This window comes from Pleurodeles waltl, chromosome 4_2 (genome assembly GCF_031143425.1).
Source record: "Pleurodeles waltl isolate 20211129_DDA chromosome 4_2, aPleWal1.hap1.20221129, whole genome shotgun sequence".
NCBI classification, from domain to species: Eukaryota; Metazoa; Chordata; class Amphibia; order Caudata; family Salamandridae; genus Pleurodeles; species Pleurodeles waltl.
Window position 1 is genome coordinate 329,764,139 of NC_090443.1, and position 19,063 is coordinate 329,783,201.

The 19,063-nt window shown below is 47.9% G+C and overlaps 1 protein-coding gene across 3 annotated transcripts in view; it reads left to right on the top strand.

The window, feature by feature from the left end:
• CSNK1E (casein kinase 1 epsilon) overlaps window positions 1-19,063 on the top strand; it is a 210,819-nt gene that overhangs the window by 154,829 nt on the left and 36,927 nt on the right. For all 3 annotated transcript variants that reach the window (XM_069231327.1, XM_069231329.1, XM_069231328.1), the window contains 2 exons: window positions 14,786-14,925; window positions 15,171-15,235. In XM_069231327.1, coding sequence (XP_069087428.1) covers window positions 14,786-14,925; window positions 15,171-15,203 — 173 coding nt within the window. In that variant the 3' untranslated portion in view covers window positions 15,204-15,235. The remainder of the gene's footprint in view (window positions 1-14,785; window positions 14,926-15,170; window positions 15,236-19,063) is intronic.

Sequence of the window (19,063 nt, forward strand, 5' to 3'; positions counted from 1 at the left end):
TGGGTGGAGATAACAACAGACACTTGGGTCTTAGCAATTATCCAACATGGTTATTGCATAGAATTTCTCCAACTCCCTCCAAACGTCCCACCGAAAAAACACAAGATGTCCAAACAGCATATAGACCTTCTAGGACTAGAAGTTCAAGCATTACTGCAAAAAGACGCAATAGAATTAGTACCAAAAACACAAAAGAACACAGGAGTTTACTCACTGTACTTTCTAATACCGAAAAAGGACAAAAGTCTGAGACCAATATTAGATCTCAGAACACTAAACACCTACATCAAATCAGACCACTTTCACATGGTCACGTTACAAGACGTAATACCACTACTGAAACAGCAAGACTACATGACAACGTTAGATCTAAAAGACGCGTATTTCCATATACCGATACATCCCTCGCACAGGAAATACCTAAGGTTCGTATTCGAAGGAATACATTACCAATTCAAAGTGTTGCCATTCGGAATAACGACAGCACCAAGAGTCTTTACAAAATGTCTAGCAGTAGTAGCTGCACATATCAGGAGGCAGCAAATACACGTGTTCCCGTACCTAGACGATTGGTTAATCAAAACCAACTCGCTAACAAAGTGTTTACACCACACAGATTATGTTATACAAACCCTTTTCAAACTGGGTTTCTCCATCAACTATGCAAAGTCACACCTTTTGCTGTGTCAAACACAGCAATACTTAGGAGCGACAATCAACACAACAAAAGGGGTAGCCACTCCAAGTCGACAAAGGGTTCAAAATTTTCACAAGGTGATACAAGCTATGTATCCAACACAAAAGATACACGCAAAGATGGTCTTAAAACTCCTAGGCATGATGTCCTCATGCATAGCCATTGTCCCAAACGCAAGATTGCACATGCGGCCCTTACAACAGTGCCTAGCATCACAATGGTCACATGCACAGGGTCACCTTCTAGATCTGGTGTTGATAGACCGCCAAACATACATCTCGCTTCTATGGTGGAACAGTACAAATTTAAACAGTGCCACAATACGTGATAACAACAGATGCTTCCATGACAGGGTGGGGAGCACACCTCAATCAACACAGCATCCAAGGACAATGGGACGTACATCAAAGAAAGTTTCATATAAATCACCTAGAATGGTTAGCAGTATTTCTAGCGTTGAAAGCATTCCAACCAATGATAACCCACAAATACATTCTTGTCAAAACAGACATGACGACAATGTATTATTTAAACAAACAGGGGGGAACACACTCGACACAGTTGTGTCTCCTCACACAAAAAATATGGCATTGGGCAATTCACAACCACATTCGCCTAATAGCACAGTTTATTCCAGGGATCCAGAACCAGCTAGCAGACAATCTCTCTCAGGATCACCAACAGGTCCACGAATGGGAAATTCAGCCCCAAATCCTGAACACTTACTTCCAAATTTGGGGAACACCTCAAATAGATCTATTTGCAACAAAAGAAAACGCAAAATGCCAAAACTTCGCATCCAGGTACCCACACCGGCAATCTCAAGGCAATGCTCTATGGATGAATTGGTCAGGGATATTTGCGTACGCTATTCCCCCTCTCCTTCCATATCTAGTAAACAGATTGAGTCAAAACAAACTCATACTAATAGCACCAACATGGGCAAGACAACCTTGGTATACCACACTACTAGACCTGTCAGTAGTACCTCATGTCAAACTACCCAACAGGCCAGATCTGTTAACACAACACAAACAACAGATCAGGCATGCAAACCCAGCATCGCTGAATCTAGCAATTTGGCTCCTGAAATCCTAGAATTTGGACACTTGAACCTCACACAAGAATGTATGGAGGTCATAAAACAAGCTAGAAGGCCATCCACTAGACACTGCTATGCAAGTAAATGGAAAAGATTTGTTTGTTACTGCCATAATAATCAAGTCCAACCATTGCATGCATCTCCAAAAGATGTAGTAGGATATTTACTACATCTACAAAAAGCAAATCTAGCTTTTAATTCCATAAAAATACATCTCGCAGCAATATCTGCTTACCTGCAGATTACTCATTCAACTTCCCTATTTAGAATACCGGTCATTAAAGCGTTTATGGAGGGCCTAAAGAGAATAATACCACCAAGGACACCACCTGTTCCTTCATGGAACCTCAACATTGTCTTGACGAGGCTCATGGGTCCACCTTTCGAACCCATGCATTCTTGTGAAATGCAATACTTAACGTGGAAAGTTGCATTTCTCATTGCCATTACACCTCTAAGAAGAGTAAGTGAAATTCAGGCATTTACTATACAAGAACCATTTATTCAAATACACAAAAATAAGGTAGTTCTAAGAACCAACCCAAAATTCTTACCAAAGGTCATCTCACCGTTCCACTTAAATCAAACAGTAGAATTGCCAGTGTTCTTTCCACAGCCAGACTCAATAGCTGAAAGAGCACTACATACATTAGACATCAAAAGAGCACTAATGTACTACATTGACAGAACAAAACTAATTAGGAAAACAAAACAACTATTTATTGCATTTCAAAAACCTCATACAGGAAATCCAATATCAAAACAAGGTATAGCTAGATGGATAGTTAGGTGCATCCAAACCTGCTATCTTAAAGCAAAGAGACAGCTGCCTATTACACCAAAGGCACACTCAACCAGAAAGAAAGGTGCTACCATGGCCTTTCTAGGAAATATTCCAATGAACGAAATATGTAAGGCAGCACCATGGTCTACGCCTCACACATTTACTAAGCACTACTGTGTAGACGTGTTATCTGCACAACAAGCCACAGTAGGTCAAGCTGTACTAAGAACTTTATTTCAAACTACTTCCACTCCTACAGGCTGAACCACCGCTTTTGGGGAGATAACTGCTTACTAGTCTATGCACAGCATGTGTATCTGCAGCTACACATGCCACCGAACGGAAAATGTCACTTACCCAGTGTACATCTGTTCGTGGCATTAGTCGCTGCAGATTCACATGCGCCCACCCACCTCCCCGGGAGACTGTAGCCGTTTGGAAGTAATCTTCAACATTTGTACATTTGTAAATATATTACTTTAACCTTCATTTTGTGCATACTTAGTCATTCCATTGCATGGGCACTATTACTAACATACACAACTCCTACCTCACCCTCTGCGGGGAAAACAATCTAACATGGAGTCGACGCCCATGCGCAATGGAACCAAAGTAGGAGGAGTCCCTCGGTCTCGTGACTCGAAAAGACTTCTTCGAAGAAAAACAACTTGTAACACTCCGACCTTACACCAGACGGCGGACTATGCACAGCATGTGAATCTGCAGCGACTAATGCCACGAACAGATGTACACTGGGTAAGTGACATTTTCCTTTTATAGTTTTATTGTAAAAAGGTATGCCGCTACTGCTGGTGGGCGGTGGGAGGAAGGGTGGCACCACTCCTCTGCCATAGCGGAGGAGCCTCGACTGAGTTCAGAGGACCTTTGTAAGGAAATGCCTCCTTGGCATGGTTGCCCCCTGACTTTTTGCCTTTGCTGATGCTATGTTTACAATTGAAAGTGTGCTGAGGCCTGCTAACCAGGCCCCAGCACCAGTGTTCTTTCCCTAACCTGTGCTTTTGTATCCACAATTGGCAGACCCTGGCATCCAGATAAGTCCCTTGTAACTGGTACTTCTAGTACCAAGGGCCCTGATGCCAAGGAAGGTCTCTAAGGGCTGCAGCATGTCTTATGCCACCCTGGAGACCTCTCACTCAGCACAGACACACTGCTTGCCAGCTTGTGTGTGCTAGTGAGAACAAAACGAGTAAGTCGACATGGCACTCCCCTCAGGGTGCCATGCCAGCCTCTCACTGCCTATGCAAGTATAGGTCAGTCACCCCTCTAGCAGGCCTTACAGCCCTAAGGCAGGGTGCACTATACCATAGGTGAGGGTACCAGTGCATGAGCATGGTACCCCTACAGTGTCTAAACAAAACCTTAGACATTGTAAGTGCAGGGTAGCCATAAGAGTATATGGTCTGGGAGTTTGTCAAACACGAACTCCACAGCACCATAATGGCTACACTGAAAACTGGGAAGTTTGGTATCAAACTTCTCAGCACAATAAATGCACACTGATGCCAGTGTACATTTTATTGCAAAATACACCCCAGAGGGCACCTTAGAGGTGCCCCCTGAAACTTAACCGACTGTCTGTGTAGGCTGACTAGTTCCAGCAGCCTGCCACACTAGAGACATGTTGCTGGCCCCATGGGGAGAGTGCCTTTGTCACTCTGAGGCCAGTAACAAAGCCTGCACTGGGTGGAGATGCTAACACCTCCCCCAGGCAGGAGCTGTAACACCTGGCGGTGAGCCTCAAAGGCTCACCCCTTTGTCACAGCCCAGCAGGGCACTCCAGCTTAGTGGAGTTGCCCGCCCCCTACGGCCACGGCCCCCACTTTTGGCGGCAAGGCTGGAGGGAACAAAGAAAGCAACAAGGAGGAGTCACTGGCCAGTCAGGACAGCCCCTAAGGTGTCCTGAGCTGAGGTGACTCTGACTTTTAGAAATCCTCCATCTTGCAGATGGAGGATTCCCCCAATAGGGTTAGGATTGTGACCCCCTCCCCTTGGGAGGAGGCACAAAGAGGGTGTACCCACCCTCAGGGCTAGTAGCCATTGGCTACTAACCCCCCAGACCTAAACCCGCCCTTAAATTTAGTATTTAAAGGCCACCCTGAACCCTAGAAAATTAGATTCCTGCAACAACAAGAAGGACTGCCCAGCTGAAAACCCCTGCAGAGGAAGACCAGAAGACAACAACTGCCTTGGCTCCAGAAACTCACCGGCCTGTCTCCTGCCTTCCAAAGAACTCTGCTCCAGCGACGCCTTCCAAAGGGACCAGCGACCTCTGAATCCTCTGAGGACTGCCCTGCTTCGACGACGAGAAGAAACTCCCGAGGACAGCGGACCTGCTCCAAAAAGACTGCAACTTTGTTTCCAGAAGCAGCTTTAAAGAACCCTGCAACTCCCCGCAAGAAGCGTGAGACTTGCAACACTGCACCCGGCGACCCCGACTCGGCTGGTGGAGAACCAACACCTCAGGGAGGACCCCCGGACTACTCTACAACTGTGAGTACCAAAACCTGTCCCCCCTGAGCCCCCACAGCGCCGCCTGCAGAGGGAATCCCGAGGCTTCCCCTGATCGCGACTCTCTGAAACCTAAGTCCCGACGCCTGGAAAAGACCCAGCACCCACAGCCCCCAGGACCTGAAGGACCGGACTTTCACTGCAGAAGTGACCCCCAGGAGTCCCTCTCCCTTGCCCAAGTGGAGGTTTCCCCGAGGAAGCCCCCCCTTGCCTGCCTGCAGCGCTGAAGAGATCCCTTGATCTCTCATTGACTAACATTGCGAACCCGACGCTTGTTCTAACACTGCACCCGGCCGCCCCCACGCCGCTGAGGGTGAAATTTCTGTGTGGGCTTGTGTCCCCCCCGGTGCCCTACAAAACCCCCCTGGTCTGCCCTCCGAAGACGCGGGTACTTACCTGCAAGCAGACCGGAACCGGGGCACCCCCTTCTCTCCATTATAGCCTATGCGTTTTGGGCACCACTTTGAACTCTGCACCTGACCGGCCCTGAGCTGCTGGTGTAGTAACTTTGGGGTTGCTCTGAACCCCCAACGGTGGGCTACCTTGGACCAAGAACTGAACCCTGTAAGTGTCTTACTTACCTGGTAAAACTAACAAAAACTTACCTCCCCCAGGAACTGTGAAAATTGCACTAAGTGTCCACTTTTGAAATAGCTACTTGTGAATAACTTGAAAAGTATACATGCAATTGAAATGATTCAAAGTTCCTAATGTACTTACCTGCAATACCTTTCAAACAAGATATTACATGTTAAATTTGAACCTGTGGTTCTTAAAATAAACTAAGAAAAGATATTTTTCTATAACAAAACCTATTGGCTGGATTTGTCTCGGAGTGTGTGTACCTCATTTATTGTCTATGTGTATGTACAACAAATGCTTAACACTACTCCTTGGATAAGCCTACTGCTCGACCACACTACCACAAAATAGAGCATTAGTATTATCTCTTTTTACCACTATTTTACCTCTAAGGGGAACCCTTGGACTCTGTGCATGCTATTCCTTACTTTGAAATAGCACATACAGAGCCAACTTCCTACATTGGTGGATCAGCGGTGGGGTACAAGACTTTGCATTTGCTGGACTACTCAGCCAATACCTGATCACACGACAAATTCCAAAATTGTCATTAGAAATTGATTTTTGCAATTTGAAAAGTTTTCTAAATTCTTAAAAGACCTGCTAGGGCCTTGTGTTAGATCCTGTTTAGCATTTCTTTTAGAGTTTAAAAGTTTGTAAAAGTTTGAATTAGATTCTAGAACCAGTTTTAGATTCTTAAAAAGTATTCCAACTTTTAGAAGCAAAATGTCTAGCACAGATGTGACTGTGGTGGAACTCGACACCACACCTTACCTCCATCTACAGATGAGAGAGCTAAGGTCACTCTGTAAACTAAAGAAAATAGCAATGGGCCCCAAACCTACCAAAGTACAGCTCCAGGAGCTTTTGGCAGAGTTTGAAAAGGCCAACCCCTCTGAGGGTGGCAACTCAGAGGATGAAGATAGTGACTTGGAGGGAAATTCCCCCCCTCCAGTCCTACTTAGGGAGAGCAGGGCTACTCAAGCCCTGACTCCACAAATAATAGTCAGAGATGCTGGTTCCCTCACAGGAGGGACCAACAACTCTGAAATCACTGAGGATAACTCCAGTGAAGAGGACGTCCAGTTAGCCAGGATGGCCAAAAGATTGGCTTTGGAAAGACAGATCCTAGCCATAGAGAGGGAAAGACAAGAGATGGGCCTAGGACCCATCAATGGTGGCAGCAACATAAATAGGGTCAGAGATTCTCCTGACATGTTGAAAATCCCTAAAGGGATTGTAACTAAATATGAAGATGGTGATGACATCACCAAATGGTTCACAGCTTTTGAGAGGGCTTGTGTAACCAGAAAAGTGAACAGATCTCACTGGGGTGCTCTCCTTTGGGAAATGTTCACAGGAAAGTGTAGGGATAGACTCCTCACACTCTCTGGAAAAGATGCAGAATCTTATGACCTCATGAAGGGTACCCTGATTGAGGGCTTTGGATTCTCCACTGAGGAGTATAGGATTAGATTCAGGGGGGCTCAAAAATCCTCGAGCCAGACCTGGGTTGACTTTGTAGACTACTCAGTAAAAACACTAGATGGTTGGATTCAAGGCAGTGGTGTAAGTAATTATGATGGGCTGTACAATTTATTTGTGAAAGAACACCTGTTAAGTAATTGTTTCAATGATAAACTGCATCAGCATCTGGTAGACCTAGGACCAATTTCTCCCCAAGAATTGGGAAAGAAGGCGGACCATTGGGTCAAGACTAGGGTGTCCAAAACTTCCACAGGGGGTGACCAAAAGAAAGGGGTCACAAAACCTCCCCAGGGGAAAGGTGGTGAGACAGCCAAAAATAAAAATAGTAAAGAGTCTTCTACAGGCCCCCAAAAACCTGCACAGGAGGGTGGGCCCAGAGCCTCTTCACAAAACAATCCTGGGTACAAGGGTAAAAACTTTGATCCCAAAAAGGCCTGGTGTCGAAACTGTAGTCAGTCTGGACACCAAACTGGAGACAAGGCCTGTCCCAAGAAAAGTTCCACTCCAAACTCCAATCCAGGTAACACTGGAATGGCTAGTCTCCAAGTGGGATCAACAGTGTGCCCAGAGCAAATCAGGGTCCACACTGAAGCTACTCTAGTCTCTGAGGGTGGGGTGGATTTAGCCACACTAGCTGCCTGGCCGCCTAACATGCAAAAATACAGGCAGCAGCTCTTTATTAATGGGACAAGTGTAGAGGGCCTGAGGGATAGAGGTGACAGAGAAACTGGTTTCCCCTGGCCAATACCTGACTGGAAGAACCTATACAGTCACCAACGCTGACAATCAAACTAAAGCACATCCCATGGCAATGGTAACTTTAGAATGGGGAGGGGTCAATGGCCTGAAACAGGTGGTGGTCTCCTCCAACATCCCAGTAGACTGTCTGCTTGGAAATGACCTGGAGTCCTCAGCATGGGCTGAGGTAGAACTAAAAACCCATGCAGCCATGCTGGGTATCCCTGAACTGGTGTGTGTAAAAACAAGAGCACAATGCAAGGCACAGGGTGAAAAAGTAGAGCTGGAGTCTGGAAAAATGGCCCAGCCTACCAAGAGAAAAGGAAAGTCAGTTGGGAAACCAACTGCAACACAGTCAGAAAAAGAGAACCTCTCTTCTCAGGAAGAAGTTCTGCCCTCTGAGGGAACTGAGCCTTTGGAACTTGAACCTTATCAGGTTGAGCTCTTAGGCCCAGGGGGACCCTCAAGGGAGGAGCTGTGTAAGGGACACGAAACCTGTCCCTCTCTTGAAGGCCTTAGGCAGCAAGCTGCTGAAGAGTCCAAGGGCAAGAAAAATGGAACACATAGGGTCTATTGGGAAGATGGACTCCTGTACACTGAGGCCAGAGACCCCAAACCTGGTGCCACTAGGAGAGTGGTAGTGCCTCAGTCGTTCAGAGAGTTTATTCTGACCTTAGCCCATGATATTCCCCTTGCTGGGCATTTGGGACAAACCAAGACGTGGGAGAGGTTAGTCAACCACTTCTACTGGCCCAATATGTCCCAGAAGGTTAAGGAGTTGTGCCTCTCCTGCCCCACCTGTCAATCCAGTGGTAAGACAGGTGGGCACCCAAAGGCCCCCCTCATTCCACTTCCAGTGGTGGGGGTCCCCTTTGAGAGAGTGGGAGTGGACATAGTTGGTCCACTGGAACCTCCCACAGCCTCAGGAAATATGTACATCCTAGTAGTAGTGGATCATGCTACTAGGTATCCTGAAGCTATTCCCCTTAGGTCGACTACTGCCCCTGCAGTAGCCAAGGCCCTCATTGGTATCTTTACCAGAGTGTGTTTCCCTAAGGAGGTGGTGTCTGACAGAGGTACCTACTTCATGTCAGCATACCTAAAACACATGTGGAATGAGTGTGGAGTGACTTACAAATTCACTACACCATACCATCCACAAACTAATGGCTTAGTTGAGAGATTCAACAAGACATTAAAAGGCATGATCATGGGGCTCCCAGAAAAACTCAAAAGGAGATGGGATGTTCTCTTGCCATGTCTGCTTTTTGCTTACAGAGAGGTGCCACAGAAGGGAGTAGGATTCTCACCCTTTGAACTTCTGTTTGGTCACCCTGTAAGGGGACCACTTGCTCTTGTTAAAGAAGGCTGGGAGAGACCTCTTCATGAGCCTAAACAAGACATAGTGGACTATGTACTTGGCCTTCGCTCTAGAATGGCAGAGTACATGGAAAAGGCAACCAAAAACCTTGAGGCCAGCCAACAGCTCCAGAAGTTTTGGTATGACCAAAAGGCTGCAATGGTTGAGTTCCAACCAGGGCAGAAAGTCTGGGTTCTGGAGCCTGTGGCTCCCAGGGCACTCCAGGACAAATGGAGTGGCCCTTACCCAGTGCTAGAAAGGAAGAGTCAGGTCACCTACCTGGTGGACCTGGGCACAAGCAGGAGCCCCAAGAGGGTGATCCATGTGAACCGCCTTAAGCTCTTCCATGACAGGGCTGATGTGAATCTGTTGATGGTAACAGATGAGGATCAGGAGGCAGAGAGTGAACCTCTCCCTGATCTTCTGTCATCAGACCCAAAAGATGGCTCAGTAGATGGAGTGATCTACTCAGACACCCTCTCTGGCCAACAGCAAGCTGATTGTAGGAGAGTCCTACAACAGTTTCCTGAACTCTTCTCCTTAACCCCTGGTCAGACACACCTGTGTACCCATGATGTGGACACAGGAGACAGCATGCCTGTCAAAAACAAAATTTTTAGACAGTCTGACCATGTTAAGGAAAGCATCAAGGTGGAAGTCCACAAGATGCTGGAATTGGGAGTAATTGAGCGCTCTGACAGCCCCTGGGCTAGCCCAGTGGTCTTAGTCCCCAAACCTCACACCAAAGATGGAAAGAAAGAGATGAGGTTTTGTGTGGACTACAGAGGGCTCAACTCTGTCACCAAGACAGACGCCCATCCAATTCCTAGAGCTGATGAGCTCATAGATAAATTAGGTGCTGCCAAATTCTTAAGTACCTTTGACCTGACAGCAGGGTACTGGCAAATAAAAATGGCACCTGGAGCCAACAGCATTCTCCACACCTGATGGGCATTATCAGTTTACTGTTATGCCCTTTGGTTTAAAGAATGCCCCTGCCACCTTCCAAAGGTTGGTGAATCAAGTCCTTGCTGGCTTGGAGTCCTTTAGCACAGCTTATCTTGATGATATTGCTGTCTTTAGCTCCACCTGGCAGGATCACCTGGTCCACCTAAAGAAGGTTTTAAAGGCTCTGCAATCTGCAGGCCTCTCTATCAAGGCATCCAAATGCCAGATAGGGCAGGGAACTGTGGTTTACTTGGGCCACCTTGTAGGTGGAGGCCAAGTTCAGCCACTCCAACCCAAGATCCAGACTATTCTGGACTGGGTAGCTCCAAAAACCCAGACTCAAGTCAGGGCATTCCTTGGCTTGACTGGGTACTACAGGAGGTTTGTGAAGGGATATGGATCCATTGTGACAGCCCTCACTGAACTCACCTCCAAGAAAATGCCCAAGAAAGTGAACTGGACTGTGGAATGCCAACAGGCCTTTGACACCCTGAAACAAGCAATGTGCTCAGCACCAGTTCTAAAAGCTCCAGATTATTCTAAGCAGTTCATTGTGCAGACAGATGCCTCTGAACATGGGATAGGGGCAGTTTTGTCCCAAACAAATGATGATGGCCTTGACCAGCCTGTTGCTTTCATTAGCAGGAGGTTACTCCCCAGGGAGCAGCGTTGGAGTGCCATTGAGAGGGAGGCCTTTGCTGTGGTTTGGTCCCTGAAGAAGCTGAGACCATACCTCTTTGGGACTCACTTCCTAGTTCAAACTGACCACAGACCTCTCAAATGGCTGATGCAAATGAAAGGTGAAAATCCTAAACTGTTGAGGTGGTCCATCTCCCTACAGGGAATGGACTTTATAGTGGAACACAGACCTGGAACTGCCCATGCCAATGCAGATGGCCTTTCCAGGTTCTTCCACTTAGAAAATGAAGACTCTCTTGGGAAAGGTTAGTCTCATCCTCTTTCGTTTGGGGGGGGGGGGGGGTTGTGTAAGGAAATGCCTCCTTGGCATGGTTGCCCCCTGACTTTTTGCCTTTGCTGATGCTATGTTTACAATTGAAAGTGTGCTGAGGCCTGCTAACCAGGCCCCAGCACCAGTGTTCTTTCCCTAACCTGTGCTTTTGTATCCACAATTGGCAGACCCTGGCATCCAGATAACTCCCTTGTAACTGGTACTTCTAGTACCAAGGGCCCTGATGCCAAGGAAGGTCTCTAAGGGCTGCAGCATGTCTTATGCCACCCTGGAGACCCCTCACTCAGCACAGACACACTGCTTGCCAGCTTGTGTGTGCTGGTGAGAACAAAACGAGTAAGTCGACATGGCACTCCCCTCAGGGTGCCATGCCAGCCTCTCACTGCCTATGCAAGTATAGGTCAGTCACCCCTCTAGCAGGCCTTACAGCCCTAAGGCAGGGTGCACTATACCATAGGTGAGGGTACCAGTGCATGAGCATGGTACCCCTACAGTGTCTAAACAAAACCTTAGACATTGTAAGTGCAGGGTAGCCATAAGAGTATATGGTCTGGGAGTTTGTCAAACACGAACTCCACAGCACCATAATGGCTACACTGAAAACTGGGAAGTTTGGTATCAAACTTCTCAGCACAATAAATGCACACTGATGCCAGTGTACATTTTATTGCAAAATACACCCCAGAGGGCACCTTAGAGGTGCCCCCTGAAACTTAACCGACTGTCTGTGTAGGCTGACTAGTTCCAGCAGCCTGCCACACTAGAGACATGTTGCTGGCCCCATGGGGAGAGTGCCTTTATCACTCTGAGGCCAGTAACAAAGCCTGCACTGGGTGGAGATGCTAACACCTCCCCCAGGCAGGAGCTGTAACACCTGGCGGTGAGCCTCAAAGGCTCACCCCTTTGTCACAGCCCAGCAGGGCACTCCAGCTTAGTGGAGTTGCCCGCCCCCTACGGCCACGGCCCCCACTTTTGGCGGCAAGGCTGGAGGGAACAAAGAAAGCAACAAGGAGGAGTCACTGGCCAGTCAGGACAGCCCCTAAGGTGTCCTGAGGTGAGACTGACTTTTAGAAATCCTCCATCTTGCAGATGGAGGATTCCCCCAATAGGGTTAGGATTGTGACCCCCTCCCCTTGGGAGGAGGCACAAAGAGGGTGTACCCACCCTCAGGGCTAGTAGCCATTGGCTACTAACCCCCCAGACCTAAACCCCGCCCTTAAATTTAGTATTTAAGGGCCACCCTGAACCCTAGAAAATTAGATTCCTGCAACAACAAGAAGGAGGACTGCCCAGCTGAAAACCCCTGCAGAGGAAGACCAGAAGACAACAACTGCCTTGGCTCCAGAAACTCACCGGCCTGTCTCCTGCCTTCCAAAGAACTCTGCTCCAGCGACGCCTTCCAAAGGGACCAGCGACCTCTGAATCCTCTGAGGACTGCCCTGCTTCGACGACGACAAGAAACTCCCGAGGACAGCGGACCTGCTCCAAAAAGACTGCAACTTTGTTTCCAGAAGCAGCTTTAAAGAACCCTGCAACTCCCCGCAAGAAGCGTGAGACTTGCAACACTGCACCCGGCGACCCCGACTCGGCTGGTGGAGAACCAACACCTCAGGGAGGACCCCCGGACTACTCTACGACTGTGAGTACCAAAACCTGTCCCCCCTGAGCCCCCACAGCGCCGCCTGCAGAGGGAATCCCGAGGCTTCCCCTGACCGCGACTCTCTGAAACCTAAGTCCCGACGCCTGGAAAAGACCCTGCACCCGCAGCCCCCAGGACCTGAAGGACCGGACTTTCACTGCAGAAGTGACCCCCAGGAGTCCCTCTCCCTTGCCCAAGTGGAGGTTTCCCCGAGGAAGCCCCCCCCTTGCCTGCCTGCAGCGCTGAAGAGATCCCTTGATCTCTCATTGACTAACATTGCGAACCCGACGCTTGTTCTAACACTGCACCCGGCCGCCCTCGCGCCGCTGAGGGTGAAATTTCTGTGTGGGCTTGTGTCCCCCCCCGGTGCCCTACAAAACCCCCCTGGTCTGCCCTCCGAAGACGCGGGTACTTACCTGCAAGCAGACCGGAACCGGGGCACCCCCTTCTCTCCATTATAGCCTATGCGTTTTGGGCACCACTTTGAACTCTGCACCTGACCGGCCCTGAGCTGCTGGTGTGGTAACTTTGGGGTTGCTCTGAACCCCCAACGGTGGGCTACCTTGGACCAAGAACTGAACCCTGTAAGTGTCTTACTTACCTGGTAAAACTAACAAAAACTTACCTCCCCCAGGAACTGTGAAAATTGCACTAAGTGTCCACTTTTGAAATGGCTACTTGTGAATAACTTGAAAAGTATACATGCAATTGAAATGATTCGAAGTTCCTAATGTACTTACCTGCAATACCTTTCAAACAAGATATTACATGTTAAATTTGAACCTGTGGTTCTTAAAATAAACTAAGAAAATATATTTTTCTATAACAAAACCTATTGGCTGGATTTGTCTCTGAGTGTGTGTACCTCATTTATTGTCTATGTGTATGTACAACAAATGCTTAACACTACTCCTTGGATAAGCCTACTGCTCGACCACACTACCACAAAATAGAGCATTAGTATTATCTCTTTTTACCACTATTTTACCTCTAAGGGGAACCCTTGGACTCTGTGCATGCTATTCCTTACTTTGAAATAGCACATACAGAGCCAACTTCCTACAACCTTTAAACTCAATCTTTGTTTTTGCATGGGGCCAATTTCAGGATTTTAATTCTGGTTTGATATGATCACATTTGCAAACGTTCAAGCAAATATCAGCCCTGGCCATCTGCATGCCCTTCCATGTCTGTGCACAGGTGATGGACACCCTCATCTAAATAGACATTGATCAACCATGCTGCGAGGTACAGAATGACACCTATGCTGTCATGATGGATATTGCAAAAGCAAGTGACCCCAGCATGGCTGACTTTTCATCAAACCTTGAAAGAAAGACTTGGATGAGAAGTGAGCTGAAAACCTAATATTTCAAGCCTCTGGATCTAAAGAGAAAAAGGGTTCCTGTATCAAACACCAGTGAGTCTTTTACAGATTCCAGGAGAACTATCCCCCTGGCCCTGTGCTGTATCTGTGAAGGTGAACTTCTAGACTTAGTTTCAAGTGCTTGTTTTTATTTTCATAAACCTGGATTGATCTCTTATTTCTTATTAATTACCTTTGCCCCTCATTAGAACCTTGCACTCTTACCAGAGAAGGTTGTCTTTGCTGTCTGCCCGTGTACGTTTCTGTGGGAGGTGCAGGTAAGCAGGGGCTGCACAGTGGTTCATCCTCTAACTCCTTATTTGCGCACTGGCTGTCGTGTGAAAGGTATGAAGAATGGCTACAACTTTTTGTGTGTTCCAGCCTTCTTTAACTACAAGAGTGTGGGCTATAAAGTATCGCCAGCCAAATTTGCAGAACCCATGAAGCTGCCAAACGTTTGTAATCTATTTTACTTAGTAGTGCTTTCTTCAAAAATGTTTCTGGCTCAAGTTCAGGGTAAGTCAATAAAAACAATTGGAAATTAAAACAAAGGGCTTTGACTCTTACTCCCTTCATTTGCAGGAAACACGTCACCTCGTGCGATTTCACGGGTGGACAGGGAGCGTAAGGTGAGCATGAGGTTACACCGTGGAGCACCAGCCAATGTCTCTTCTTCAGACCTCACTGGACGACAGGAAGTGTCACGAATCTCTGCATCGCAGGTGAGCAGTAGTGAATCACTAGTTTTTTGGCAGCATGCAATAGATGTGCAGAGGGAGCACATTATGATACTGCATCCGAGCACCGCATGTGCTCACTGAAGCATCTTACCCAGTTGGAGTGTGGACAGTGTGATGTTGTACACTGTTGGGGAGGGAGGTGTTGTTCAGACCTCTGCATTGCAAACAAGAACTACTGGCATCCTTGTCCTGTAAGTGGTGTTAATGTCTTCTGTCTCCACTCACAGGCCAGCGCACCCTTCGACCACCTTGGGAAGTGAAAACTGCAATCAACGGACTCTCGTCTGCTTAGGTGAGTCTGTTTTGCGCTAGCCACCATGCAGCAGGAGTGATGGTTTATCTGTGTGCAAACCTCATCCTCACCTTTGCCTTCCCTCTTACTCCCAAGACCTGCCATAGAGCGATCATACCCATGAATCAGTCCACTTCTAGAAGTAACTGTTTATTCCTGCTAGTCTCTACGCATTCAAGCTCTGCAAGCGAAAGGTTCTATATCCGGTTTCTATCCCCTGATGGATATAGTTTTAAAGGTGTCAAGCACTGAAACCCTGTTCCAGTCCTGTGAGCTATTTCTTTCATACAGGTGACTGGCTTATTTATCTATGCCAAGTCCTAGAGGTGAGGCAGTCTGTATCCTGGTGCCAGACCCCCTCATCCACAAACTCCTATAGGTGGCAGGCTCTGCACCCCTGGGCCAATCCTCAGAACTCATCTACCACTATACATGAAAGGCTTTGCAACCCTCCACCATTTCAGAAACCTTATTCCTCCCTGGAAGGGACAGATTTCACACCCCTGTACCATTACCTTGAGCAGCTGCAGCCTTCGAGATGATAATCTCTGTAGGTGTGCCTGTCTCCTGAAGTATGTTGCAATAACAAACGCTGACCCACTCCTTGTTCTCCTGATTTATTCCAGTCCTAGAAATTCCTGTGTGTACTATGTTATCCCTCTGGTCCTGGAGCTGAAAGGAATTCAATTCCTCTTCCAGTCCCTGAAGCACTTCCAGCCTTGGCGATGAGCAGCTGTGTATCATTGTGCCAAGCAACTTACTCCAATGATTTCTGGAGTTCAGTGATTTGTATTCTGTTCCACACTAGACCCATGAGCCATCTACCGCAGGTGGTGACCACCTTTGTATCCTCTGCCTGACCTTTGTTGTTCTGGCCTAGTGCCAAAGGGTATTTATCTTGTAAACAAATAGTTTGGCCACTTAGTTCTTGTCAATGGAAGGTCCTGTGATAGGACTCTACTGAGGTATGTGCATGAGTATTTAAAGAGAGAAGGGATTCTCTGTAGCCAGAGGAAGTGGGTGCTGTACTCCTGCACCCAGATTATCTCTTTTATGGTACCGGTCAGCTCAGTTTTTTTGTTCTCGAGAGTGTGCAGTCTTACTGAGTCAGCTTACTTTTAATAAATATAATGGGTATTTTTGCGAACGTTTTTTTTTTTTTTTTTTTTTTTGACCATATGTGGGGAATAATTTACATTTGTCCTTTTTCGGACTCCTTTTTCATATGAATTCTTGTATTTCAAAAATCTGCATCTCTTGAAAGTATTTTTTTCCTTATTCCTCATTTCAATCTATCTGGATTTGTAACGCGCAGCTAGTCCCCCGGAAGGGTATCCAGGCGCTGCAGATACTCCTGCAGGGCGCTCAGTTGAACATTCAGGTCTTTAGTCCTTTGCTGAATTCCAGCGGGGATTTTGAGGTCCGTAACTGAAGCAGACTGTTGTTCCAGGCTTTCGCAGTGGGGTAGAAGGAGCGCCCTTTGCTGTTGCTGCAGCGGATGCAGGGTCTGTGGGTGAGGCGAAGGGAGGCGGAGCACAGGTCCCTGGAGGAAAGTTCAGTCAGTGGTTGATGTATGCTGGGCTCTGATTGTGGAGGTGTCGTTCCTTGGGGAGGTGGTGTTCCCAAATATCAGCACTTCTGTCTTGTCTGTGTTGAGGTGTAGGCTGTTGTCTCATCCTGTCAGTGATGATCATCATACACCAGTGGAAGTTGGTCAGCGTGCTGGAGGAGCCTTCTGTTAGGAAGAGGGAGAGCTGGGTATCGTCTGCATAGGATATGATGTTCGGTCCATAAGATCTGGCAACGTTAGGCAAGGGAGTCATGTAGGTGTTGAACAGGGTGAGGCCGAGGGACAACCCTTGAGGGACTCTGAAGATGGTGTTCTTGGGGTCCGAGGTAAAGGACGGAAGGTAGATTCTCTGGGTTCTACTGGTGAGGAAGGCTACCTACTGGAGGGAGTCTCCTTCGATTCCAATGTTTTTGATCAGTCTGTTGTGGGATACTGTTGAATGCTGCTGAGAAGTGAAGGAGGATCAGAGCTGCTGTTTTTCCTTGGTCAAGGAGGGATCTAATGTCGTCTGAGCGTGCAAGCAAGGCAGTTTCAGTGCTGTGGTTGGTGCTGAATCCAGAGTGGGAAGTGTCCAGATGATTGTTGGTCTCCAGGTGTTGAGGTGGCGGTTGATGGCCTTCCCTAGGGCTTTGACAGGAAAGGAGAGCAGAGAAATGGGGCTGGAGTTCGTTGGGGTTGGCAGAATATTTATTCAGTAGGGGCTTGATTTCTGTGTGCTTCTGTTCTTTGAGGAATGTGGTGATGGGTGTGTTGAGGATGGTGGTGAGCTCTCTGCTAATGGTCTTGCTCCAGAGGTTGAAGATGCATTTGGGGGGTGGTTGGGGGGGGGGGGGATAATGGTCCTTGGGAGCTCCAAAGTGGACAGAGCGCATGATAGCTGTCGTGTCTTGCGTGGGGGCTGGTTCCAGGTGGTGAGCGGGTGGTTGTGTTCCTCCTCTGTGGGGTAGAGATGGCTGAGGACGGTAGATTGGGGTTCAAAGGTTTTTGTAGGTGCTGGAGATCTTGCAGTGGAAGAAGTCTGTTGGAGTCTGAGTTTCTGTGAAGGGGTGATGGTGTTTTCAGTGGGAGTGGGGCTTGAGAACTGGGATGGTGTTGAAGAGTTCCTTGCTGTGGTTGGAGTTTGCTTCCGTGCGGTCGGCCAGGGTGCTTTTTTTTCTCTTTTTCAGGAGTTGGGGGTATTGGTTGAGGGCATTTTTTAATGTTGTGTGGTCCGTGGGCTCTCTGTTGGTGTGCCACTTCCTTCTGAGTCGTTTGCAGGTGCGCTTCATGGTTCTTAGTTCCATAGTGACCCTATTGGACTGCTTGGAGGATTTTTTGAGCCTGTAGGGTTTGCTGGGGGCGACTCTACCAGAAAGATCTGTGATCCATGTTGAGATTCTTGACCACCTGTTCTAGGTTGGTTGTGGTGTGAGGGTGGGGGATGTTACGGGGGTCAGTCCATTGACTCTCTGAGACTTTGTTGCAGCTGGGGAGTGACATTGTGGGATCTCAAGATGGTGAAGTGGACGATGGCTTGGTGGTCTAGGTGAGATCAGTGGCATGGCTATACTTGATTGACCCTAGCTGTGAAGATTGGATTGAGCATGTTCCCTGTGATGTTCACCGGTTTGGTTGACCATCTGGGTGAGGCTCATGCTTTGAAGGAGGGTGGTAGTGTTTGGGTTGTCGAGATGAAAATTGAGGTCACTGAAGAAGATGTCATTTTTAGACTCTATAGTGAGCGGGCGATGAAATCAGAAAGATTGAGGAAACTGGGGAGAGGCCCTGGAGGTCTGTAGGCTACGGTTCTTCTGGTGGTGGTTTTGCTGTCGGTTCAGACATGGAAGTTGAGGTGTTCCATGATAGGGGTGACGTGGTCTGCAGTGGTGGTGCAGTGGATGATTTCATTGTGAATGATGGAGATTCTACGGCTTTGCCTGTTGATGAAATCTTGTATCCTTTGGGCAAGGCTGAGGCAATGTCTGGTGGTCATGAAGCTTTGGTGTTGCATTGGAAGAGGCAGTGCCGACAGGTGAAAGGTCCTACCGTGGATCCGGGGGGAGGTTGGGCAGCAGTTGTTGCAGGATCCTGGGTCCAGGGCTTGAAGCTTGGCAACATTGGCAGTGGGACCAGAATTCCTGATGCTTGGCATTGCCCAAGCGCTGATGGGCTTGTCATTAGTGTGCTAGCTGCCATTCCACCCTGCGGTCCTGGGAGGTGCTAATAGGAGGCCGGAGGGCATGGAGTGGGGAAAAAATGTCAGGAGCAGATAACCAGAA